Below are 26,069 nucleotides of genomic sequence, written 5' to 3'. Positions count from 1 at the left end.
TACTGTTATGGTATAATCATGTTATCGTATACATGGACATCACTGGAGTGCCAATACAGAAATCAAATGGATTAAATAATCAGAAGCAGAAGACGGAAAAGCTCTATTCTCTCTGCTAAAACAAGTCCAGTAGCTGATTGTGGTACAGGCCAGGAATTGTTAATATCAAAAATTAGAATAAAGCTGAAGAAAAACACCAAAACATTCATAATGCCAAAATACTATCTAAACAACATTCCTGAAGAGTTTAAAGACCTACGTTCAAGTGATGGTGAACTGGAAGAACTATGGGTTGAAACTAGAGATATTACCAAGGAAGAATGTGCAAAGATTATTCTTGTAGCTAAAAGAAATGAAAAGCCTTGATTGATGGCTGATGAAACTTAAAATTGCCAAAAAATAGAAATGAGGAGCAAAAGTAAAAGATGACATAAATAGAATCAAAAGTCTAAATGCAGCATTCCAGCGACTGGCAAGTAGAGACAGAGAAGTATTATCATAACCAGTGTAAAGAAATAGAAGATAACAACAACAGAAATGGAAGAACAAGAGATCTGTTCCACAAGAGCAAAGAAATCAAGGGAAAATTTAAAGCACTGTTAGGCGTGCTGAATGATCAACATGGAAGTACATTAATTGAACAGAACAAAATAGATAAAAGATAAGAACAAAACACTAAAGAACTATACAGAAGAGATGAATGGATGACGGATTCCTTCCAAGAAGAATCTTGAAGAAGAACTTGAAATTTAAAAAAATGAAGTGACAGCTGCACTCAAAGCAATTGGGAGACACAAATCACCAGAAATAGATAGGATATCAATAGAACTATTTGAATCCACAGTAATGAAGTCCATCAAAATCTTAACAAGAATATGCCAACAAATATAGTATATGCTAAAACTCAATTGAAAGCCATGGCAAAAAGGCTTGCAGCACTTCCTGAAGATCTCCAAGGGGGGGTGCCCTGCACCTCTTCTGGCAGGCTGATCCACAGAGCTGGAGCCATGATGGGAAAGTCCCAGGCTCTGGTTAATGCCAAATAGGCCACCCTAAGATCGGGATAGCCAGTAGGTTGCTGCCTGATTACTGTAGTTGGTGCAGAGGAATCATAGAATCATAGAGTTGGAAGGGACCACCAGGATCATCTAGTCCAACCCCCTACACAATGCAGGAAATTTACAACCACCCTCCCCCACACCCCCAGTGTCCCCCACTACATGCTAAGAAGATGACCAAGATGCCTTCTCGCACATCATCTGCTTAAGGTTATAGAATCAGCATTGCTGACAGATGGCCATCTAACCTCTTCTTTAAAACCTCCAGGGAAGGAGCGCTCACCACCTCCCGAGGAAGCCTGTTCCACTGAGGAACAGCTCTGTTAGAAGGAGACAGTCCTTCAAATACATGAGTTGCAGATCATGAAGGGCTGTAAAGATCATAACCAGTGCCTTGAATTGAACTCGGAAACAGACAAAATGTAGCTGTTACAAAATGGGCAACATATGTTCCCAGCAGCTAGCCCCTGGCAATAGTTGGGTGCCACATTCTGGACCAGTGTTAGTTTCTTTTCTTTTTTTAATTAAAAACTTTGGCAAGCTGTTCAGAGGCTGACAGCTACATCATCAGACTCTACAATAGCTATTTCACAGGTACAAAGCTGATCAAAATAAACTTTGCCATGGAGGCAATGATCAGGATCTCATCAGGGGAGGCATGCAAGTTATGTTCATCAGGCAGTTCTGTTCATCTCAAATGTTGTAGTCATCACAAGAGAAGGCCTGCAGTGTTATCCTGAACTACAGTTTTGATACTGAAGCCTGTACCTTCCTGCCAGATACACAAATCTGTAATGATGCATAACAAAAATACCTGTAGTTATAATCCCTAATATTATGATAATACATTATGATAGCAATTGTCCTGCTCTCTCTGCCACATTTTCAAGGCTTTAAATGTTGCTTAAATCTCTCCTGTATAACTCATTTTAATCCTTCTCTTTGAGTGGTCCATGTGTCTGCACTCCACAGGGAAAAATCATTTGTGTTTGTTTTTGGACAGACTCCATTTGTGCCCATGATGTCTACATATGTAGCCTCCTCCTGGTAGATATTGTGTGAATGAGCAGAAGAGACTACCACTGCCCATGTATTACGTGACTAGCCCTTTTACCTTCAGTGTTAAGAAGGGGCAAAGGAAAGTCTCTGTCTTTGTGAACATTGGTTGGCTTCACAAGTTCTCTAATGAACACCTTAAAATTCCAGACACAGCCTTCCAATTGCAAAATTGCATGTGTATAGCTAAAGTGCAAACTGGTCAACTGTAACAATAAAGGATATAAGAAGGATAAAGGAAATAATAAAGAAATGAACTAGAACAATGTTAGTGTAGATTTACCCTAAGATGTGTCTTTGTATACGTTTAGGACTTCTCTAATTTAAAATGTTGCCATTTAATTTAAAAAACAGTTTACTAAATTATAAACTAAGGTTGTTTCCATTAAAACGTTAATACCTAGAAGAAATAACAGTGGTTCTTAACACTTTGGGCAACTGAAATAGTTATTGTGTCAGTTTCTTGGCATTCTGAATTCTCTTGGCTCAGAACTATTCTGTGAACATGTCAGGTTCTGCTCCATATTCCTGCTTCTTCATTATGCTTTTGGTTTAACCCTTTTTAGTAATAAATCTTTGTCGTTTAAGTGTAACAAATTATAATTTTTTAATAATAAAAATACAGAACCAGAGGAAAGCCATTTGATTTCCGTACCTTAAGATATGAAATTATGGTCTAACTAAGTATTACTGTAAAAGAACAGATCAAGATACCTCAATGATAGCGCCCAACAAACTGCATGAGTCTTGCAAGCCCAATGGATGCTTGAACTCATGTTTCTCAACTGCCAGCACAAACCTACTGGGCATGTTCAAGTCCTTTGGCATGCCTGAGCACTAAAATAAGGAATGTATCATTTTAAATTCCCTGGGCATGGTATTGAGGTGTGTGTTAGGATTCCATGAAGTATAGTCTCTTGCAAATCAAGGCTATTATGTCACAATTCTACAACAGATGTTATGCTGGCCTTACATTCATCAATTTATTTGGGTCAGTAGATAAGCTTCCTTTTGTAAATGCTTCACCTGAGTAATAGGCTTTTAATTTGCAAAGGAAAAAAATAGTTTTCTGATCTTTTAAAAACGTTATCTTGCAGTCCTCTTTAAATTACATACCGTAGCAACTCATGTTTGACTAAACAAACAATATTTTTGTATGTATTTATTACAGGAGTGCAAGAACCTCAGCATGAGAAGATTATTACAGTATCCACTAATGGAAGTATTCACAGCCCTAAGTTCCCATACACTTATCCCCGCAACACAGTACTGGTGTGGAGATTAGTAGCAAATGAAGAGAATGTGTTGATACAACTCACTTTTGATGAAAGGTTTGGGCTTGAAGACCCAGAAGATGATATTTGCAAGTAAGTACTATTCCGTTTATGCAAGCCTAAAGGAAGTGATGATGGATGAGCTGATCATAGTGTGATCTGTCATTCTGCACTGTTAAGTGAACAACCCCGCCCCGTGGTATGTGTTGTATAGCTTTTACATGGGGCATGTAGTCTGTCATACAGTAAAGGGCAGTAATACCATTTTTTGTCTAACATTTTCTGAAAAGCATATCGTTGTAGCCTTAATAGCAGGAACAAATTTTACCTTCTTTAGAGGAATGAGGATTCATTAAATGAGATACAGTCAAGCATTGCAGGATAGAACAAAGTATATTAAATTTTGCAGACAGTTGTAAAAAATGCTATATTGGGGGCAGTTTAACTATCCTCGCTACAGTCCTCTTTAGATGCAAAGGTTGAACATGAAACTGCTTAATACCAAGCCAGAACATTTGCATGTCAAGGTCAGTAATGTTTCATATGACTGGTAGTGGCTCTCCTGGTTCTGAGGTAGAGATCTTTCATATCACCTACTATCTGATCATTTTAACTGGAAATGCAAGGATTGAATCTGGGATCTTGTGCATGCAAAGCAGGCGCTCTATTCCTGAGCTACAATTCCTCATATTCTTTTAACTGTTCTTTTAAAATCTCTTGATTACTTCAGGTTTCAGCTCTTGCAATTGAAGTGGAGAATGCCCAGAATTTTAATATGTGACTGGGGGAAGAAATCTAAACATACAAATAACAATATCTGGTGAAGTGTAGTCTCTGCTTGAGATGCTTGAGGTTGATATTTGAGAGCAAATATGGAACACATAAAACAGACATGCTCTAGTCCCGTGTTGGCGAACCCATGGCACGCGTGCCACTTCCGGCACGCCGAGCCCTCTCTGCCGGCACACGCGGGTAAGTTGAGCAGCTGGGTGGCGGGGGCTTTGAACCAGCGGTTCCCCTTCCCTGGACTCCCCACTGCCCAGCTGGGCAGCGGGGGCTTTGAACCAAGCGGTTCAGGGAAGGGGGGGAGCGGTTCAAAGCTCCCCCCCCTGTCCTGCTCCGGGAGGCCAGGTCATCAGAGCTGGTAGACCTGGCCCCTGGGAAAAGCCATCCGCTGGAGGCCAGGTCATCCAGGCTGGTAGATCTGGCCCCCAGAGGAGGGAGGGAGGGGGAGAGAGAGAGAGAGAGAGAAGCAAGTGTTTCCTGCTCCGGGAGACCAGGTGTTATTTTTTTTTTCTAAACTAAAACCTCCGTATTCAGGTTAAATTGCAGTGTTGGCACTTGGCGATAAATAAGTAGGTTTTGGGTTGCAGTTTGGGCACTCGGTCTCTAAAAGGTTCGCCATCACTGCTCTAGTCAGTGTAATTACAATAAACCCATCACTTGTAAAAGTATTGCAGATTAGTGTGCTATTTTTTCTCTGTGTTAGAGCTAACAAGATCACAAAGATATTGATAACTTGTAGATATCTCAGTTTTACATTATTTTTTACATTATTTCTAAGTCAATGTAGCTCTGTTGTATCAATCAAATTGTTATGAGGAAGCATGTTTTGAAAATGCTGTTACTATATTTATACATATTGTAGTCAGTTGTGTATCTTTGTGGAAATTGCTGAGCAAAGTGTGTCATTTGCAGCTTATTTTACCTGTTCCTTTTTTTTATAACCTTTGTCTTATCAGACCTACTAAGCATTGTGTTTTTTGTTCATGAAAATACACTCGTTTTTGCTTGTGTGCTTTATTTTCTTTGTGTATGGTAAAAGGGAGAAATAAGTTTAAGGGGGGGGGACCTCCACGCCCAAAAGCATTCATTGCAATACCATGACTGTTATTCCCAGATAGTTTTGGTGGTGGAAAGTGCTGTAGAGTCACAGCTGACTTGTGGTGACCCAATAGGGTTTTCAAATCAGAGGTTGTTTGCCAGTTCCTGCCTCTGCATAGCAACCCTAGACTTCCTTGGTGATCTTCCATTCACATACTAACCAGTATTGCCCTGCTTAGCTTTCAAGATCTGATGAGACCAGGCCATCCAGGTCAAGGCCAGATAATATTATTTCACCCTAAAAAAGAGCCCCCTGGCAGAGGAAATTAGGATCAGGGCTGTGGCACTGTAGAAGAGCATGCTTTATTCTGAGCCTGCTCTGTTGGTTCCTTCATTTTAAAAAATGTCCCCTCCCCAGGCTGCTAAACACTGATAGGGAAGAACTATGACAAGTAGCCTACCTTCTTCTTTACTGGGACTGGAAGTAAATTTGAGCTGATTAACTTTGTTAATGTGAGTGCTCCATCATAAGGGGTTTATTTGTTTGTTAGTGTATTAAATAGACCTTGCAATGACATGATAAAGTGGGACCTGTGTCTGTGGTTGAGCCTTCATACAACCATTCATCATACATACCCTGAATTGATCAGATCTGAGAGATGGATTGAGTGACTTGGCTTTTCTTGTATTATGAGGTTAGGCAGCCAAGTCTAGGACTCAGGATAGAGCTTTCGAGGTACAGTAATATTGCTGAAGTTAAACAGGTGTGGGTCAGTACAGTGCTGGATGGGAAAGCTCCTGGGAACTCCATGGCAATACTGCCATTGGTTCTATTGAGGAAGAAAGTAAAATGTTTTTAACAACATCAGTGTATTTGTGACTGAATTTTGCAGTTTTCATACCTTATGCTTTTTATGATTACACCCATAAAATACCCACTTGTTGCACTGGTTTGCTCATCTTTTGATTGTTTACTATCTTTATGGATCACCTCCTCAGGCTCTCCTTACATTAACGAACACAATGCAAACTGACACAGCTTGCTGTTAGAGTGCCCAGAACTTGCTTAAAATGTATGGTGATAGTCTGTTCCATTGACCTCAGAAACTCATGTTTTTGTAGCATGAAAAGAGAGAGTGAGAAGTAAATGCAGTAGAAATGTGTATATACTTGCTATCCTGGCATTACATCAAGCACAGTTACTATTTGAAAACAATATGAAAAGTATAACATCAGCAGTACGTCTAGGCTTTTCTGGCAGCAGTAGTAGTTTCCTAGTTCTCTGTTTGGTAGTTTGTGCACCACTGCTTGATGCCAAAATTCTTAATATAGTGGCCTTGCCCTGTAGCTAGTGTATATCAATGCATTACATATACAGCATGCATCTATAGAAACAGTTGGCAATACAGAGCGATGGAATAGCTGTGCCCTAGAACTGAATTACTAATTGCTGTCTGTGGATCAGGCTACATGACTTCGCATAACCAAAGGGTCCAGATTATCTCAGATATGAGAGTAAGCTCTGCTATATTCATGTATTTATTTAAGACATTTTAACCCATACTGTCAACTAAAAGCATAAATGGTGGCTTACAGAGATTAAAACAATTTAAACTAGTATGATAAAAAGTCACAGCTTCAATCAGTAACCATACTATAAAGCCACCCCTGAGCAGTAATGAAACCGTGACACAAATAAATACCTACAGGAACTAGCATAAATACAACCATGATAAAAATATTTATTTACTTACTGTCTGCTCTTCAAGCTAAGACTCAAAAAAAGAAAAACAATGTGATAAAGAAAAATAATATAATACATAATACAAACGATGGAACACCTGGATTTCAGAAATACAAAACAGTGTAGTACAAAGAAGATAATACATTCAATAAACAGCCCAATAAACTAGAACCATGATACAAAATACAGACCTATCCATCAGCAGATGCCTTGGGAAATAAAAATGTTTTCACACAGCTCTCAAAACTCAACAGACTTGTCACTAGTAAAAGAGGTTTGTGGAAGGAGTAGCAAAGATAGGGTGCTACAATGGAATAAAGCCCCATCGCAGGTAGTGCAACATGCTAAACAAAGATGTTCTCAACTTTTGGACAGATTCATATGAGAGCAGAAAGTCCTTGAGATATCCTGATCAGACTACTTACTGCTTTAGAAGTAAAAAATAGTATTTTACATGTGTGCCTGCCTAAAAATGAACTGGCAGCCATTTGGAATATATGACCTCAAAATGTTTTTAGATCTATCATCCAAAGCTTTTTCAGGAAAATGTGTACAGTAGTTGGGAGAATTCCACACAGGTGCATCTTAGTCCTGTTATTTTCAGGAAGATCAAGGATGTATAACTTTCTTTGGATTTTTTTGCTGATTGTATTTGAATCTTTTAAATGAAACAGGGTAGATTCAAATCATTTTTTTTAAAAAAGTAACATTGTTTCTTTTTTTTGTTTCTCACAGATTTGAATTAGACTGTGTGCCAATCAGGTTGTATTATGCTTATTGAAAACATAATGCCAAAATAGAATATAAAATATGTCTTGCAATCTTAAATTCTGCATGCATGGGAGGAAAGAGTATTTTCAGCTGATACCTGTCACTCTGTGAACTGTGTATCTCACAGCAACTTGCTTTTCCTTCCCTTTACAGTTTTTATAAACACAAAATTAAGGGAGCCGAAGCCCTATCTTAAAGCAACAGAATCTGATTCCCAAAAAAATCACCATGGAGGGCCACCTTCTGAATATTTTAAGTGTTGTAGACTATGTTTATGTAATCTTGTATACTTAGAAACCAATGTAACATGCAGTATTAGAATTAATGACTTGGATCCTGTCTGAATTCCATGCACAGAAGTACAACTTCCCTTCTGCCTTCTCCCAAATGCTGCCTTCTCCCAAATGCTGCCTTCTCCCAAATGGCCCTTGAAATGCTGCTCCAGGGGGATGGTGAGCCCCAGGAGCAACGTAAGAGGGAGTTGCCCCCTTCTTGCACCTACATATATTTTTGGCAATTCTGTTCCTTTCCTATATTGCCCTGTATCAGTTTCTTATCATAGTCCTGCTGTGTTTGCGCTCCGGAAATGTGACTAACCCAAATGGAAAAGTGTCCCAACAATGGTCCCTTCTCTAGACAGTGTGTTACTACTCTGAAGATGCCTGCCACAGTTGCTGGCGAAACGTCAGGAAAGAAAATTCCAAGACCACAATTACGCAGCCCGGATAACCTACAAGAACCAATGAACTCTGACCGTGAAAGCCTTCGACAATACTTCTCTAGACACTTCATAAATTTATAAACCTTGGCTTTCAAAGTGTGTTTTCCATAGAGGTGAATTAATTGAGGATACAAAGGTGGGGAGAGGGTTAAACAAGAAAAATGTGTAGTTGGCCAAGATATAGCACAAGATGGCCACACAAATAGAAATTCAAAATGTCAAATTATCAGTGTGGCCACATGTGTGGATACTTAAATCCAGTGACTGGGGCCATGGACAGACAAGACAGATCTTTCTACAAACCTTAAAAAAGCCCCATGTTTGCTGAAAAACCTAAAATAAAAATTGGAGGGTTACCCTTCCCCCCATGATAAAAGGAGTTTGTATAGCTTTAAGAAAGAGGTTCCTTCAGTAGCCAATGTTAGGCAACCACAACATTATTGCCAAGCTTCAAGCCTCCCTGTCAGTAAAATGCAGGGAGGAGGGTGCAGGGTCCTTTTCAGGGTTTTTTTGGCCTTTGAGGGCCAAAACAATATTGGGGCCTTGCTTGGCAACAACCGCTGAATTACTTGCTACCATGTAACTTGCATGACTCACCCAGGCCTGGCTGTTTGCTGCTGTTTTACAGCAGCCACCCCAAGAAGCCACTTTGGTGTAGTGATCAGAATTTCAGACTAGATCTGGAGACTCAGGTTTGAATAACCACTTTTCTGTGAAAGCTCACTGGGTGACTTTGGGCCAGTCACACGCACTCAGCCTAACTTACTTCACAGTGTTGTTGTAACAATAAAATGAAGGAGACTACTGTAAGCTGCTTTGGGTCCCTATTGTGGAGAAAGATGGGATATAAATGAAGTAAATAATAAATATAGCAGAATAAGGGGGGGCAGATAAAAAGGTAGGTTGGTTTGATGGGTAGGTAGGGAAATGTGAAAATATGAGGGCTGCCAGGAGGAGGGGAAAAGGAAATAGTGTGGAAAGGGAAATATAGGGGAAAGTGAGGTTCCGCCCACCTGCAAGCCTTTGCAGATTCCCCACCATGCAACTGGACCTGACTTAGGTGACACCACATAAATTTGCCAAAGTTTTCCTAGGAAGAGGCTACCAGGACAAGGACAGAAAGCTGAAGACAGGGAGGCAGATAAAGGTAGGTTGGCTGGCAGGTGAGAAAGAAGCAGGAAAAGGGGTGAGGCTTTCAGGGAAGGGAAGGAGATAATAGTGGGGAAGGAGAAAATTAGATGCCCCCTGCACAAGACCTTGTAGGTCCCTGTCTTGTTTTAGGATAATGTCTTCCACGCTGTTTTTGGGCAAGAAATGGACTGGAGTCTTTGTCACTTGATACTATGCATCAGGCTAAGCATGAAGCAGGTGTACAGAGCCCCTTTATTGCAATTGAATCAGATTCAAGGAGACGGAGTACATTTGAGAGTTAAGGAAATTATTTCAGACTTTGGGTCTAGGAAAATTCGCTCTTTGATGCTACTTCAAAGTATGTTTTGTGGTACTTAGCCAATTTAGTAAAAAACATGTAGTAAAACCAAAGCTGGAAGCTTCGGCCAGTGGATGACATCAAGATCCACAATAAAATCTTTGAAGTTGCCTGTGCATAATGGAAGATTCCATTTTAATGAGTATTTTACATTTGAACATTTAAATGGTGACAGAACTTTGCCACAGAGCACCATAGTCATGTTTAAAAACAAAATATAAAATCAGTCATATTGCAGTTAGCATAATTATCACATCACTTTTGCGGAGGTTTTTTTTGCCTTCTAGTAAACTTTCCATTTCAGGATGAAGCCATACCTTATCATGTCTGGAGCTCAAATCAGTGCAAATTTCAAGTTGAGCTTTCTTTTCCCATCAGGTGGGTAGCTGTTTTACTGCAGCAGCAATTAGAAGGCATTTGCTGTGTCTAGCTCTATCTTGGTGTTCATGCAGTGCAGTCCTGAGCAGAGTTAGAATGCTAAATCCATTGAAGGGTGTAACTGGTTAGGATTGGTCTGATATTTCTATAGTGCAGAAGCTATGAAGGATAGAGAGTTACTGGCACGCAGCCAGAAGAATCCGAAAACAACATCAGAGATGGCAGTGAAGGAAAGTCTAGCCAATATCTCTAAATGTTGAAGAAAATGACAGACCAAAACCTGTCCTTTTTTCTTTAAAAATATAATGATGAATATATAATTAGGGAATAGAGAATGAGGAATCAGATCTGGTTCTGCCTGTATGCAGAAAGGCCTTAGAACAATATTTAAGCAATTATTTGGTGGAAGATCAGAATGCAGGTATGAAAAAGAGTTGGATCCAGACTTAATTGGCAGCTTTCACAAATCCCCTTTTCTTGCTGGAGAGCTCCCTCATGTCATTTGTCAGGGTCCCAATTGGCTCTCATTTCCCAGGAGAAGCATTTCATGGAGATCACTGGGTGACAGTGGGAGAGATACGTAGAAGCACCGCTTAACAGGTGGAAAATTTAGTCTGAATGCAACCAGTAAATTAGTAATCTAAACAAGCACCTAAAGCTATAGAGAAAAACTAAGAACTTGAATATAACTAAAGTGTGAACTTACTTGATACTTGCCCGATATACTGGGCAGAAACTTTGTGTTCAAATGGAAATAAATGGTATCTGGAAAAGACAGACTTCAGTGGTGCAATAGAAAGAACGGAACATTTGGAGGAAGTCTCTGACATTGGCTAGAATATTATACTGCAGGTAGACTAACTTTTAAGGGTATTTCTAAAAGTGAAAGAAGTTTTTAGCTTGCTGGTAGATTTTTGCTTTCTTGTTTGCATAAGAAATTAGTTTAAGAGCAAAGGTCAAATGAATAGCCATTGGAGAAAGATATATTGTGCCAGTGCTTTGCTACCAAAGTCATCTGGGTTAAGATTTAGATCTTATACTTTCTTTCCACTTGCAATCCTCCTTTGCAGGGGTGGTTCTTTGTTGTGGGGTACATTTTTCTGGGTCAAGCCACTTTCTGCTTACATAAGGCACAGCATTCTGTGTGTGTGTTAAGTGCTGTCAAGTCGCTTCTGACTCATGGCGACCCTATGAATGAAAGTCCTCCAAAATGTCCTATCTTTGACAGCATTCTACATGACCAGAAAGCACGTAACTCTGGAGTCCTACACTGCACAAGTGGAAGGAAAGTATAGGATCCATGTCTAGGTCCTCTGATTTAAGCAGATGTTTACAACTGCAGTTCTGAATTTGGCAGTACTTTACAGTTGCCCTTGGTACACATGCAATGCATGTTATCTTATTTAAAAACTGCTCTAGTTACCTGAGCAAGTGGACTGATTCAGAAGCTAACATATGATCTGCTCATGTGTAATTCTCAGCCATTTTATTAACTATCAAATCTAAATATTCTGTCATATCCTAAATTAACTGCAATTGTTTCCATCAAATAGTACCTTCTTAATGGTAAAAAGCCAGCATGGTATAGTGGTTAAGAGTGGTGGTTTTGGGGCAGTGGATTCTGATCTGGAGAAGCGGGTTTGATTCTCCACTCCTCCATATGAGCAGCAGAGGCTAATCTGGTGGGCTGGATTTGTTTCCCCACTCCTACACATGAAGCCAGCTGGGTGACCTTGGCCTAGTCACACACTCTCAGCCCCACTTACCTCACAGGGGGGGTCTGTTGTGGGGAGGGGGATGAAAGGTGATTGTAAGCCAGTTTGATTCTTCCTTAAGTGGCAGAGAAAGTTGGCATGTAAAAAACAACTCTTCTTCTTTCTCAAATTATCTTCAGCCCAGTTGGCACATAATAATCTTGCATTCCTCCAACTCATGTTAAACTGACATTCCTTGACTGTCTGTCCAGCTTCTCTTTCTCCAAAGACTCTAAAAGGAATCCCCCTACCTCGTTGCAGGGTGGCCCATTTAACCCTTCCTGTACCAGTTCCTTTTGAACCACTAATCTTGTGTGTTACATTTAATCACAGGAGTACAGAAAGTCTTGAGTACAAAAAAGTGCAGCAACATATGGAAAAGTAGGCAGTACCAATATGTGGAAGCAAAGTGACTTGAAAAAGCTTCTGGGAAAGTACTAGTTATTAATATTGTGAATAATCTCTAGTGGGGAAAGGACATCACTCACCCTGTGTTTTCTGGCAGCTATTAAACAACTGTTCTTGCAACTGTCACTTTAACAGTAATTCTTTTTTATAGTCTTTTATAGTTGCTTCTTAAATAGTGAACAAAGCCTGTTTCTGGCATCAGATATGTTGCTTTCCCTTTGAAGTGTGTACTTTCACAATGGAAAATGATTTGCTTCATTGTTGAATTTACTGAGTAAGTAAAATGTGGTTGGGAGTTATAAAACATAATAAATAGACGAAGCATCAGGATATCTGAGGTTCACTGTAGCAAAATATTATAAAAAACATATGAGCCAAGTCCTTCATATGAATTTCACAGTGTGTATCTGAGCATCTCAACAGGAACTTAAATTAGAAAGCTATTTTTATTTGCCCCCTCTCCCATTGTTGACTGCAGATAGGGCTAGCATGCCCATTATTCATCAGGGGTACTTTCCCAAGATTGGCATCTTTACAAAAATACTGAAGGACACAAACTGTACAGTGCGATGGGAAATCAGTGACTCCCCCCCCCCCCACTTATTTTTAACCAAGGGCTGGTGTGGAGAAGTGGATGCTAATTTGATTGTGAATACCATGCAGCGGCTATAGGAGATATTAAACTTCTCCCCTAGTCTAAATAACTGAAGCTGCTTTTTATACCATTGGAAAAATACAGGCGCAATATAGGTGTTCATATCCCCCCCCCCTCAATGAAACAAGCATCAGCTTAAACGGGATGATTTCGATTGGGTAGGATTTTCCCTACATCACTTAATGATCAAGTTGGTAGTCTTCTCCGTAGCTGCATTCAATTAGAAAAAAGTCAATTGCTGATCTTCCGGTATAATGTGCAGTTTGATCTTGAAACACATCTTCCAACAGTCTCTCTTCCCTGTCCCTAGAGTGGATGCTCTTCAGCCCTCAGCTTAGATTTCAGAGGGTGGGTGAGAAAATGTTTGGTTAGCAATGGTGTGTTTCCCGAAATGGGGAGCTACTTATGGTTGCTAAGCGCCCAAGGTGAGCTGTTTGCTCTACTTACTGTCTGTTAGAGGAATAAAAATGTTTTGTCTGCACTTGAGAGGCCAGAAAATTCCCCCTCGTGTCATTTTATAATGAGAGCCATTATAGACACATCATGTGAAGAGTTCTGCTTCATGGTATAGTTAAAATGTGAGAAAGTCACTTTGGGGATGCTGAACATAATGGAATCTAGGTCAGCTCTAAGAAGTGCAGTGCAGTACAATAAATGGAGCACAGCAAGAATTTGAATGTTTGTGGCAAAAGAAAGACATACACCATGCTTCTAGAGCACTGGTTCCCAACCAGGGTCCGTGGACCCCCAGGGGTCCGCGAGAACTAAATTAAGGTCCACGAAACAAAGTTATAAACCCATAATACATTAATATTTTCAATTAAAAGTTCTCTATTATAAAAATATATATTCAAATATTATTCTAGGTTTAATGTTTAACTAACAGTTATGATTTTTATTTTCAAATTCTCGGAATTTTTATTTTGAACCTTGGGGTCCCTGCACCGAACAAAAAAGTCCTAGTGGTCCCTGGTCAAAAAAAGGTTGGGAACCACTGTTCTAGAGCAAGGGTGTCAAACATAAGGCCCGAGGGCCAGATCCGGCCCCTTGAGACCTTTTATCTGGCCTGCGAGGCAGCCCCCCCCCCCACTCTCGATCTGGGCTGGCGAGGCATGGCCTGGCCTGGCCTGACAAGTGACATTTATGTCATATCCGGCCCTCATAACAATTGAGTTTGACACCCCTATTCTAGAGCGTTGAAGGAACCTCAGCTTGTTCTGCAGAAATAATATTAAACCAAAGTACAAAAAGAGTTTAATACGGTCCAAGACCAGCATAAAAACATACCAGATATACATACATAACACAACACATATAAAAGTGCATCAAGTGTGAACCCCTATACCATCTTACAATCTCTCACTCATAAAAGCCGTTAAGCGCTTAATTAAAAATATTACATGTTTAAAATTAGTATAAATATAAATATAAAATCGCTCAACCATTAAGTTCAACCCATGCACGCCTGGTCCTCATTGCTTGCCACCCAAATTTGGCCACTTTAAAAGTTATCTCCATATCTTTGTCTGAGAGCATGTTAAAAAGACTAAGGGCTCTGGATCGCCCTGGGAGGTCCGATAATACAGAAAGAATGGCTTCTCGTATCTTGTTGTAGATTTTGCATTCAAACACAACATGCTCGAGGGTCTCAGTACTCCCATCAGAGCAGGGGCATAATCGTCCTGCATATGGTATCTTTTTGTATCTCCCTTCCAAGACGGCTGAAGGGAGTGCGTTACAACGCATCAGGGTGAAAGCCCTCCTGTATTCTGGTCTATCTAAGTGGGAAAGGTAAGACATCGGGACCACGTTGGTAAGAGTGCTGCAATTGTAGCACATGTTTTTGATTCTGCTTAGGTCATGCTGCCTTTCCACATCCAGAACTCTTTGCCAGATCAGGGCTCTGGCCTGTGGATAGTCCATTGATAGGAGCAGATATTGTGAGAGACCATATTAGCCTAGTTTTTTCATCAGATTTTTCAACCAGGGGGAAACAAAAGTGTCATATAAAATTAAGTTACCAAGTCCTTTGGGACGTGAAGCTATTTTGAGCCAATAGGAGATCGAGACAATCCACATCCTTGCTTCAATCGTTACTTCCCCTATCTCCATTCGAATTGCAGCATTAGATACACTGGGAGGGACTTGTAGTACAGCCCTCAGGAATTTGGATTGGATTTTCTCCAACCTGGAGTAATTTGCTGTGTTAATAAGCGGCCCCCCATATAACATTTGGGAAAGGGTTTTGGCTTTATATAACTTAACAGCAATAATATTAAACCTTTTCCAAGTATTAAACCATAATTGTTTACAAATTCAGACTTTCTAAATCTGTCACCCTGTTCCTCACTCTACAGAATATTAAGGACAAGTTCAGGCTAATTCATACTCTGGTTTTTCGCTGTCTGAAGGGATTGTCCGTATCACTGCTTCCTGACAGACTATTAGTGTATGATCTAGCTGCTGTTCATCATGGCTGGCCTAAGAACAAATTGGTTAGAAGTGAAAAGGATCATATTAACTTTCTCCCATATTGAGAAAAACCTACACTAATTATCTAGTGCACTCCTAAACAGAGTTACACCCTTCACATTCCATTGAAGTCAGTTGGCTTAGAAGAATGTAACTTTCTTTAGGACTGCTCTGCTCATGTAGTGATGCACAAGCTGTACACATCTGGTTCTTTAGGGGTTCTTTAACATCAAAGTCCATACTTTCCCCACCTTTTTTTCAACAAATGATGATTTTGTTTAATACTACTGTTGTGTTTATTTACTTCTTTTTAACATCTTTTTGAGAGAGAAAACAGCTTGGTAATGATTAAAATGTGTTCCTTTAAGTGTTTTTTTTTCAGAGGTTCTCACTAAGTGTCTCATTATGATCTGTGGAAATATTGCTTCAAATATTGGCTGACAATTCCTTTATTTGATCAATGGCTCAGAATGACTGGCTGATATTTTCTCAGTGGTCAGTGTTCCTTAGAACAGTTATGGATGCAGAGAAAGAGCAATGGCTATACTGCTGATTGAAACAAAGTGAATTATATTATGCTTCTTCAATTAAAAACCTTTGGTACTTAAAAATAAATGGGTTGATTTCTGGACAAACAAAAAGAGAAATCTTAAATGGTATCAAAACATTTAAATTTGTTTTACATGTATATTAATATATTGAGGACTCTGGAGAGATCATTAAACAGGAGCTCAGTGGTACCTTAGAGATCTACAAAATTTATTCCAGCATAAACAATTGTGAGTAGCTCATTTCAAGTGAGCTCTGGCTCTCAAAAGCTTATGCTGGAATACGTTTTGTCAGTATCTGAGGTGTTATAGGACTCTGGTTTAATTCTGCTGTGACACACCAATAGGGCTACGCCTCTGGAGAACATGTGCATTTTATTTTTAAATACACTCCCCACCCCCAGCAACTGCCCTGAGAAAATAGTAATGATGTAACCGAACAATAAAAAAATAGTCTTGAAATAAGCTCCCAAAACTTGGTTGCATTGAAGGCTGAGGTTTTTTCATGTGCATATACAGATGTGCACTTGCTTCTCCCTTTAGTTCTATAAACTCCTTTGGATAACTACCTCTGATGATTGCTATCTCTGAACAATTAGCACCCACTGAGAAAACATCAGCCACCTAGTGAGCCATTAACCTAACAAAGGCATGGCCAGACAAAATCTGCTGCAATTACAGATGGCAATGGGACACTTAGTGTGAGCTCCTGAGGGGACAATAATTTCATCACAAATCACAAAAGAAATAAACAAAGACAGTAAAGGGATTTTAAAAACAGAATGGGGAAACACATAATGGAAAACACATAATAGAATAGAAAATGTTTCTGTTCAAACTTTGTCAAGCAATCAAACAAGTTTGTATTCCCTCTCAGTCTAGAACAGTGGTGGCAAACCTATGGCACACGTGCCAGAAAGAGCACTCAGAGCCCTCTCTGGGCACGCGCGCCGTCGCCCCAGGAAAAGTCCATCACGGGTTACTAGCCCTGATGGGTATGTGCTACCTCCTTATTATAAACGTGGGCCACTGTGAGATGCAGGAGCTGGACTAGATAGGTCCAACGCATGTACAGCGGAGGTGAATCAAAGGTAGGAAATGCACTCAGATGCCTTTTTCAGAGCAGGCCAAAAGGTCTGCAAATTCAAAAGGAACCCCAGCTGAGAATCACTGCCGTAGATTGTTGATTCAGGGAATATCCATTTCTTTAGTGTTAACTAATAGTGTTAGCTATTTTTTGTATAGGGATAGATTTGTTATTGTGTTTTTCTTTTAAGACAAAGATGTTAATGTATGAGTTGTTTTTTCTAAACTAAAACCTCAGTATTCAGGTTAAATTGCCGTGTTGGCATTTTGCGATAAATAAGTGGGTTTTGGGTTGCAGTTTGGGCACTCGGTCTCTAAAAGGTTCGCCATCACTGGTCTAGAAGGACCTAGATTTGACTCAGTGGCTTTTACACGCCGAAGGTCCCAGGTTCAAACCCTGGCATTTCTAGCTAAAGGACCTTGAGTAAGGAGTCTTACAAATAAATTCTGTTTGCTTGAAAACTTGAAGAGCTACTGTCAGTCAAAGTAGGCAGAGCCAGATGGATCAGTGATTGTCTCTGTATGTTTGTGGAAGAAAGTGCGGGCCCTGTCTCAGCGAAGGGCCATTTTGCAGGCGTGCATAGGGGGCCAAAGTTTACATCAGGGGGGCTCCCAGTTGGCCGGCGGCTCTCCAAGATGCTGGCAGGCAGCGGAGGGGCTCCCGGGCCGGCTTTCAGCAGCTCTGCGGCTCCACTTGGCTGGAGCCCTCCAGCTTGCTGGTGGGGATGCAGGCAAATGGTGGCTGCGCCAGGCTGCCTCTCCATGTCTTCACCTTCTTGTCCCAGCCGGAGCTCCTTGGGCCAATCATGGCTCTTTGGGGGAGGGATCCTCCTGGCTTGGGAGATTTGAATGGGCCAATCAGGCCCTGGCAGGGGGCTCCCCGGCCAGAGCATTGCCTGAGGTTTTCACTCAGATCTCTGGCCAGGCATTTAAGGAGCTGCCTCCTCGCTCCTCTCGCCTTTGTCTTGCCCTCCCTCCCTATATTTGTTTGGTTTGTAAAAATGTTGGTGCTGTTTTTCTTTCTTGTCACAACATTAGAGGTTGGCGGTTTGGGCATGGGGCCGGATCCAGTTTGGGGGGGAAGCTGGCCTGCATGCCCCCTTTGCCTTGCTCTGGGATTTTGGGGGGAGGCCTGGTTGGTTCATGCCCAACTCGGGCTGGGAGGATGGCCTCCTTCCAAGTGGCAGGGGACCACACAGTGTCTTCCATCCACATGGGTCCCACATACTGCCATCTCAGGCTGCACCCAGCATGCAGGCTGGGTGCAGGAGGACTTCAGTTTCTGACAGCTGGGTTAGCTGAAGCCTAGATCCGGCCCCTATGCTATGCCAATGCCTATGTGACCAGTAAAGCTGTGGCCAGTATTCACCCAACAAAAGACTGTGCATCATTTGAACTTGGCAATCCAGGGGTCTACAGGTGTTGGGCGGGGGCAATTTTCCACCTTGGTGGGTGGTTAATACTTAGGTGAAAGGACCCCTATAAGCTCAGCCCTATTTCCACAATGTGGTTCACTGGTAGAGCATCATCTATTTTGCATTCAGAAGGTCCCCATCATCTCCAGTTAGGTAGTGGGATTAGGTACTAGGTAATGTTAAAGATCTCTTCTTGAGTTCTGGGAAAACTGCTGCTAGACAGAGTAAACAGAACTGACCAATGGTCTGATTCAGTAGCCCTGTTAAATCAATGTGAGTGGAAAGGGCGAACAGGCATAAGATTTTGTCCTGTTTTTTGCATAATCAGTGGTTCATGAGCACAGTGTTTATGTGTGGTGTAAGTTTATGTGTGTATGCTCAGGGAGTGCTGTTCTTCTAACGTTTCTGAAAACAGGAAGGGAGTGTATGTGTGTATATTTCCTCTGCGCATTGACACTTGCACACGAGCTGGTAATCCATGCATTGACACTTGTGCTTGCTTGCTATCCCTCTGTGTGAATTGATACAGCACACATTTAGGTAGTGGATAGAGGGCTAGCATAAGGCATTTTTACATGTTCCACCATTCAAAAGAAGGTTTTTGCACAACATGGGTGAACTGAAGTGATGACCATGAGAATTTCTTTCTATTCCTATTCTCCTTGCTTGTAGAATTCAAAGCAAAAAGTCCTCTTGTGGAGATGGCATCTCTCCACAAACTACGGTACTCGCTAGTCTATACAGAGCAACTTCTGTTTCCCAACAAGGCAAAGTAGCCTGAATTCAATTTGTTTTCTGCTTTCAGTTGAATTTTTTTAAAATAGTGCAAGTGGTTAGATATTTTGTCCTTGTTTCTACCACCAATCACAATACAGATTTAAATTTAATGAAATCTTATGTTGAAGTTACATGAAATAATGGTTGTTTATGCAGGGATTTGTTGCTCGCTGATCCCACACTTTCCTGTTGGGAGTCTATGTACCAGCAGTCTCCAAGCTCTAATCATTAAGTATTTAAACCCCCACCCCATTGACATGCTGCTTTGTAATTGCCTGTCTGCTTGCTGTGAGAGAAACCAAGCTTCTGTGTCCCGTGCTTTGCTTTATACATGGGGATTTCAAGCAGGGTGAGCTCAGGGGAGAATTGGGTTAATAGAGGGATGGGAAGTCCTGGGATTTGTTACGGCTGGCAGCGAGTTCATCTCTAATGGAGGGAAAACTCATGCATAACTCCAAGGAACAACCGAGACAGACAGGGAGAATGAACATGAGTGAACCAAATACCCACGCATAAACGACCAAGCAGTCCCATTTGAAGGAAATATTGTGGCAATATCAGGGCTTTCTGTGTTCTCTTCTGGTCTAAAAAAAATCCAGATTTGTAAATTAACTAGCAGGTTATTTGTTATGTTATGGTCATGGATGTGCTTCGATTTTGTTCACTGACATTGGTGGAGGCATATCTTGATCAGTTTTTCCCCATTTGAGCTGATTAGCACTGTTGCCAGAGTATTGCATTGCATTGTTGGGGAGGGGACCTGATGTTGGGGAGGGGACCTGTTGTGTACTGGTTTATCAGTAAAACTGCCCCCCCATCAAGTCACAGCTGACTTATGGCGACCATATAGGGTTTTCAGGGCAAGAGACATTCAGAGGTGGTTTGCCATTGCCTACCTCCATGTCATGCCCCAGTATTCCTTGCAGCTCTCCCATACAAATACTAGCCAAGGATAGGGCTGAGAGTGTGTAACTGGCCCAAGGTCAGCCAACAAGCTCCCATGGTGCGAGTGGGAATTTGAACCTGGGTTTCCCAAGTCCTAGTCCGACACCTTAACCCCACTACACCACGCTGGCTCTCAAATGACTAAAATAGTTTTCTCAACAAAAAATTCATTTATGTGTACTGAAGAAGCAGTCTGTTTGAACAGCAGTCTAACCTGTTGAATAAATTGTTCAGGAAGGCCACATTTCTCCATTACCATGAATAAAGAATCTCAGTCAATCTTACCAAACTCTTGTTCAATGGTAGTGTTTCCAGCCTTGGCTTCCTTGTCTGCTTTTCATCTGGGGGGCAATGCAACAATGCCTCAGACATGCAGGTGAATGCCTAATTACACTCCTGTGAAAGGATCTAACATGCTATCGTTGGTTATGCTCACAGGAAAAGAGGAGGATGAAACTGGATATATTTAGCCTGGAGAAAAGATTAAGGGGTAACATACTGGCAGCTTTCAGGCACTGTCAAAGATGCCAGAGAATAAACAATTGAGTATGTTATCCACTGATGAAAGGACATCAGCAGTGACTTTTAAAACACAAGTTGTAGATTTAGTTTGAGGATTAAGAAAACTGTCCTGGTTGCAAGAGTAGTTTGGTAATAATAAGCTGCTTGCAAAGAATGTGGCATTTCCCTCCTTGGAGTTCCCCAGAAGAAAAGTTAGCAGATGTCAGATGTGGTTTAGTAATAGGATGTCCTGTCTTAGGACTGGACTGGACTGGACTAGACTATCCATTGGACCCATCCACTTCGGGTTTTGTGATAATTTTTTTTTTTTTTTACATTGGGAAACAGCCTGCTTCATCCATTACATCTTCCACTTGCTTATTGCTTAGTTGATTAACAAAAACAGCTTCTTCATGAGATTGCTTCATTCAGGATATTTGTTATGTGCTGCCTGTGGCGGGTGGACCTCTGCAGTGTTCTACCCTTCACCTTGGTCTTCTGCTGATACAACCAAGGATACAAACCCTATAAAAACCTTATTAGCAAACCCTACTGTGAATATTAAAGGATTCCAAATACACAAGTTTAATTCTCTTATAAAGACAGTCAAAACTGTACTATTACTCTGGGGACCAACCTGATAGCACAAATAGAGTGTGACATGGGTAATTAGAGTACTATGAAAAATCCTAGGAACTGAATTTTTTTTAAAGATCTATTGTAACATAAAATTCTATTCTATTTTAAAGGTTAAAAGCAGATAACTTGTACAAATGGCAAAAGGCATACCAATTAAAAGGAAAAGAATTCTAAGAAGTTACAGTGCATTCCTAAAGAGAGTTACTCCAGTCTAAGCCCATTGAAATGAATGGGCTTAGAGTAGAGTAACTCTCCTTAGTGAGTCAGGACTTCCTTTTACAAAAGCCATAGTGATTTAAAAAAAAAAAATTCTATCCTTAATAACATTTCTAATAATTCTGTCCATAATAACACTTTAAGACAAATCATTTTGTAGTTTCTGTGGGGGGGGGGGAGAGATTTTTAAAAATTGGTATGGGTGTGATATTGTCTGTCTTCCCGTCTTCTGACACACAGACAGATGTTAATGACAAATTACATATTTTTGTGAAATCAGCAATTTAATTTTTGAATTCTTTAAAAACTGTTGGGTGGCCCAGGCTAGCCTGATCTCGTCAGATCTCAGAAGCTAAGCAGGGTCAGCCCTGGTTAGTATTTGGATGGGAGACCACCAAGGAATACCAGGGTTGCTGTGCAGAGGAAGGCACTGGCAGACCACCTCTGTTAGTCTCTTGCCATGAACACCCCCCCCCAAAAGGGGTCGCCATAAGCCGGCTGCGACTTGACGACACTTTACACACACATGTACAGTGTGGGTGTGGGGATTTGTTATTTTTTAATTTGTCAATTGGTCCTAGAACATCTTCCTTTGGAGACATCTTGCATCCTCCCTGAAAAAATTGGTTCAGGAACAGGTGTCTATCTGACATGCCTACTGTGAAGACTAATGCAAAGATGTAGCTCAGCTAAACCACGATTTTCTCCTTTAAAAACCCTCTCGTATGTTTGTCCTCTAGTTGTCTAACAACTTTCCTTATTATTTTTCTGCTTCTGATGTTTTTATTCTTGTTGTTTGTCCTAATACTTCTAGTAATGTGCTCTTCGTGTTCCTTTTTTTTTTTTGCTCATCTGACTGCCAGAGTCTGTGCTTCTTACATTTTCTACATTTGGGTTAGACAACATCCACTTTTAAAATCTTCTTGCCTTTTATGGCTTTGTGGACTCTACTCGTTAACCACACCAGGCTGTTCTTGGCATTGTTTCTTCCCTTTTTAGTCAGTGATATAGATTCTATCTGAGCTTCTATTATTGTGGTTCTGAACAATCCTCAAGCATCCTAACCCTCCTGGCTCCTCATTTCAGTTTCTTTCTAAGTAATCCCCTCATCTTTGGGAAGTTGTATCTTTTGAAGTTAAATTTGGTTGTGTTGGACTTTCCAGGTAATTTACTACTCACATGTATGCTGAGTGCTCTGTGGACACAGTTTTGTAGTGGTTTAATCTTTGCCATCAGGCACCAGATCCTGGGAACCACTCAGGATCAAATGCAAGGTGAGTTCCTCACTGGTCAGCTCCGTGATTTAACAATTATAGGACACAATTGTCTATCATGTCTAGAAGTTCTTTCTCTTAAACAGATATACTTTGCGCCCCACATAATTCAGACACAAAGTTGTATAATCAAAGTTTGCTTTAGCTGCAAACAAGCACATTAGAGTAGATGTAGATAGTTGCCAGTCCTATTGTAGACAAAGATTGATCAATCTAATTAACACTTAAATTCTGTGCATATTTAATGTCTGCCTCATGGATTATGTCAGTTTTGGATAAGCAATGTTGTTAAATGCTAAAGGACTTTTAGGCTTCCAACCCCCCATGAATACTTATGAATAAATGTTTTATATTAGTGCCTACAGATTTACTTCCATTAGTTCTTTATTGAAGAATGGCTTCAGAATAACGTCCGAACTTGTATTCCCTCTTGCATTTCTTCCAGTTATTGCTCTGAAAGCTATTAGGAGTCCCACATATACTTATGAATTTGACTGAAATAAAATAATTTTTTACTTCTGCATTCTATAACCTTTACAGGACACCTCAACAGTCGGGCAAGCAAGTGCAATAAGAGGCTTATAAACACTAATGGTCATGCAAAAAGGACTATCAAATAAGTCATTTTTCCCTTAGACGTAGTGTAAGTAAATATAGAGGAAAGATGAAAAATGAACAATCTTGTGTTTTTTAAAAAATAATTAATGAGTTTTCACACATTTTAATCAGTGCTTTGTCATTATACAATTGGTCGTTACAGAGAACCGTTTTGCCATCTTCCAAATTTTATCAAATAAGATACTTGTCACTGATGAGAAACATACAGTAGGTCATAGGAATCAAGTGGTCCAGAGAAGGCCCTGATCTTTCAGGATGTGTGTTAGCTGTATGGATGGTGAGATGTTAGTAAAAAGTAGTGCATCCTTGAATGAAGCGGTGGATTCTTAGGTTTTACGTGAGCTTAATTGGATTCTTGGATAAAATGTTTCCCCAAACATTTTCATTATTGCTGTTTGTTTAACTGCTGTTTAAAATTTCAGTTACTAATTTTAGGACAATTTTCATAAAACAATTAACCTTCCAATCCAAAAACAAGCAAAATTTAAAAAAAATTCGCAGTGGAACAAACTGAGAATAAGAAAGCAGTTTGTGTTTGGGTTAACTTTATTTTACAGAGACGATGTTAGTTATATAGCTTATGCCATCTTCAATAAGGCTGCTACTCGCAGCTGCTCTTTCCACTTATAAAGAATTTGGATAATTGCTCTCACAACCAGTATCAGCCCTGTACAGGTCATAACACAGAAAGTGATTTAAACCCACTGTTCCTTTTCTACACAACTATCTGCAGGCTCTGCTGAAAATGTTTTATGTTTCTTAAAATGCCCACTTGTGTGTTCTGTGCTGAGCAGCCTGTTGAATGAAGTAAACTAGTTTGCAGTATCAAAATATTTTGGTAAATGAGCCTAATCCAAATTTATTGCTTCTAAAATTGTTTCATGTTACTGTTGTTGGCTCTGTTTCTAATGGAGTTTTTCCCCCCTTGAAAATGAACACTGCAGTCTTAGATCTTGTTTCTGTCTAGGAGACTCTGGGAACAATTAATGTTGATGGAGCGTTTCCCTTGTTGGTAACTTACTAAAAGATGCAAGTAAATGAATTCAGTGAATACAGTAAAAGCACATAAAAGCCAGACTTTCTGTTCCTGGCCTTCTGCATTTGAGTTGTATGGTGCAGGCCAGGACTTTGAGAACTGAAGCCAAGAATTCAGACACTTCTGTGCAGCTTCTTAAATAGTGAAGTTAGTTTAAATGAAAGCAAAGCCATGGAAATTAACATAATCAAAACAAACAGTGAATAGTGTGTAAATATTGTAGTTATATGCTTATCAAGAAGTCCCATCCTGATGTTTTCTGTTGTTGGTAGATTAACAGAGCAATCCTGAAAGGGATGGTGGTGGATACCCATAGGAGCCAGTTATGCTGGTTCCAGGGAGCAGTGCGGCAGCATGAGCCTCAGGCACAGGCGCTGTCTCCCCGGTAGTGTTTCCCCGGCATGAGGGGAAGGGGGCATTCCCAGGGGTGGAGATTACTTTAGTCAGCTCCCTAAGCCCTTTGGCCCCAGAAACAACCCCCTTTTTGCAGGTGCAAACTTGTGCCTGCCAAAAGGAAGGTGCAGCCCCATGTAACACAATGGGGCTGTTATGGGGCTTCAGGGGTAAATGCATTTACCCCTTCAGTGCCAGTCCACCAAGCCACTCAGGAGGCAGCACAATGGCACCATCCCAGAGGCCGATCTAACTACAACCCCCTTTTCAGGATTGCGCTGTAAGTGTCCTCAAGTGCCTGAAAGGCAGTAGACTCACTGTCAAGTTTAGAGTCACTAACCTCTGTGGTTTAATTAGCAGAAATAGCAGACATATCACTGGATCTATTTATAGCTCACCTTTAGTTCTTACAAACAACTCTTTAAAAATAGTTCTTATTTATCATATGGATTCACCTATAAAGAGCTGTGTTATTTTTGTCTCCTGCATGTGATAGAGTGACTAGATTGATAAAGGAATAAAATAGTTTAGTAGCTAGTGCTTTTGTTTCATCATAGTGACACATGGACAAATTCTCAACTGAAAATCAGTCACATCTTGAAGTTGCAGGAAGATAGGGTTGCTCCATCCTAGGGCAGCCCAAGGCACTTCACTCCTCTAAAGTCTCTTCTGTGTCACTTGTGTCAGTCAGACAAGCTCCAAATGCCACACCTCTACAGCCAGCCTTGGAGCCAAGGTGCTCAGCTTCCTCCATCATCTGTGAAACACATCATTGCATTTCCCTAGATCTACCTTTCTGCTGCTGAGGAGCAAAGAGGACTCCAGTGTAGGAGTGAGGACTAAGGGTACAAATTGTGGGGTAGTCTGTTGGACGGTAAGAAGTTGGATGAGACTGTGTATGACTATGGTTGTATTCTTAGAGTTAATGTGAGAGGAGGGTCAGTTTGAAAGGTTAGAAAGTTATTCCTTTGCACCACAAGCTGGCAGATTTCAGCTTTTCCACCCTCACAGTGCTAC

General features: G+C 40.6%; 1 protein-coding gene across 1 annotated transcript in view; it reads left to right on the top strand.

The window, feature by feature from the left end:
* The window catches only part of PDGFC (platelet derived growth factor C), a 162,857-nt gene that overhangs the window by 78,345 nt on the left and 58,443 nt on the right, over window positions 1–26,069 (top strand). The window contains exon 2 of the mRNA XM_056855565.1: window positions 3,286–3,481. Within this exon, the coding sequence (XP_056711543.1) occupies window positions 3,286–3,481 (196 nt within the window). The remainder of the gene's footprint in view (window positions 1–3,285; window positions 3,482–26,069) is intronic.

Source organism: Euleptes europaea, chromosome 9, assembly GCF_029931775.1.
Source record: "Euleptes europaea isolate rEulEur1 chromosome 9, rEulEur1.hap1, whole genome shotgun sequence".
NCBI classification, from domain to species: Eukaryota; Metazoa; Chordata; class Lepidosauria; order Squamata; family Sphaerodactylidae; genus Euleptes; species Euleptes europaea.
Note: the sequence above shows the minus strand (reverse complement) of the source record. Positions and strands in the feature narration are given on the sequence as shown.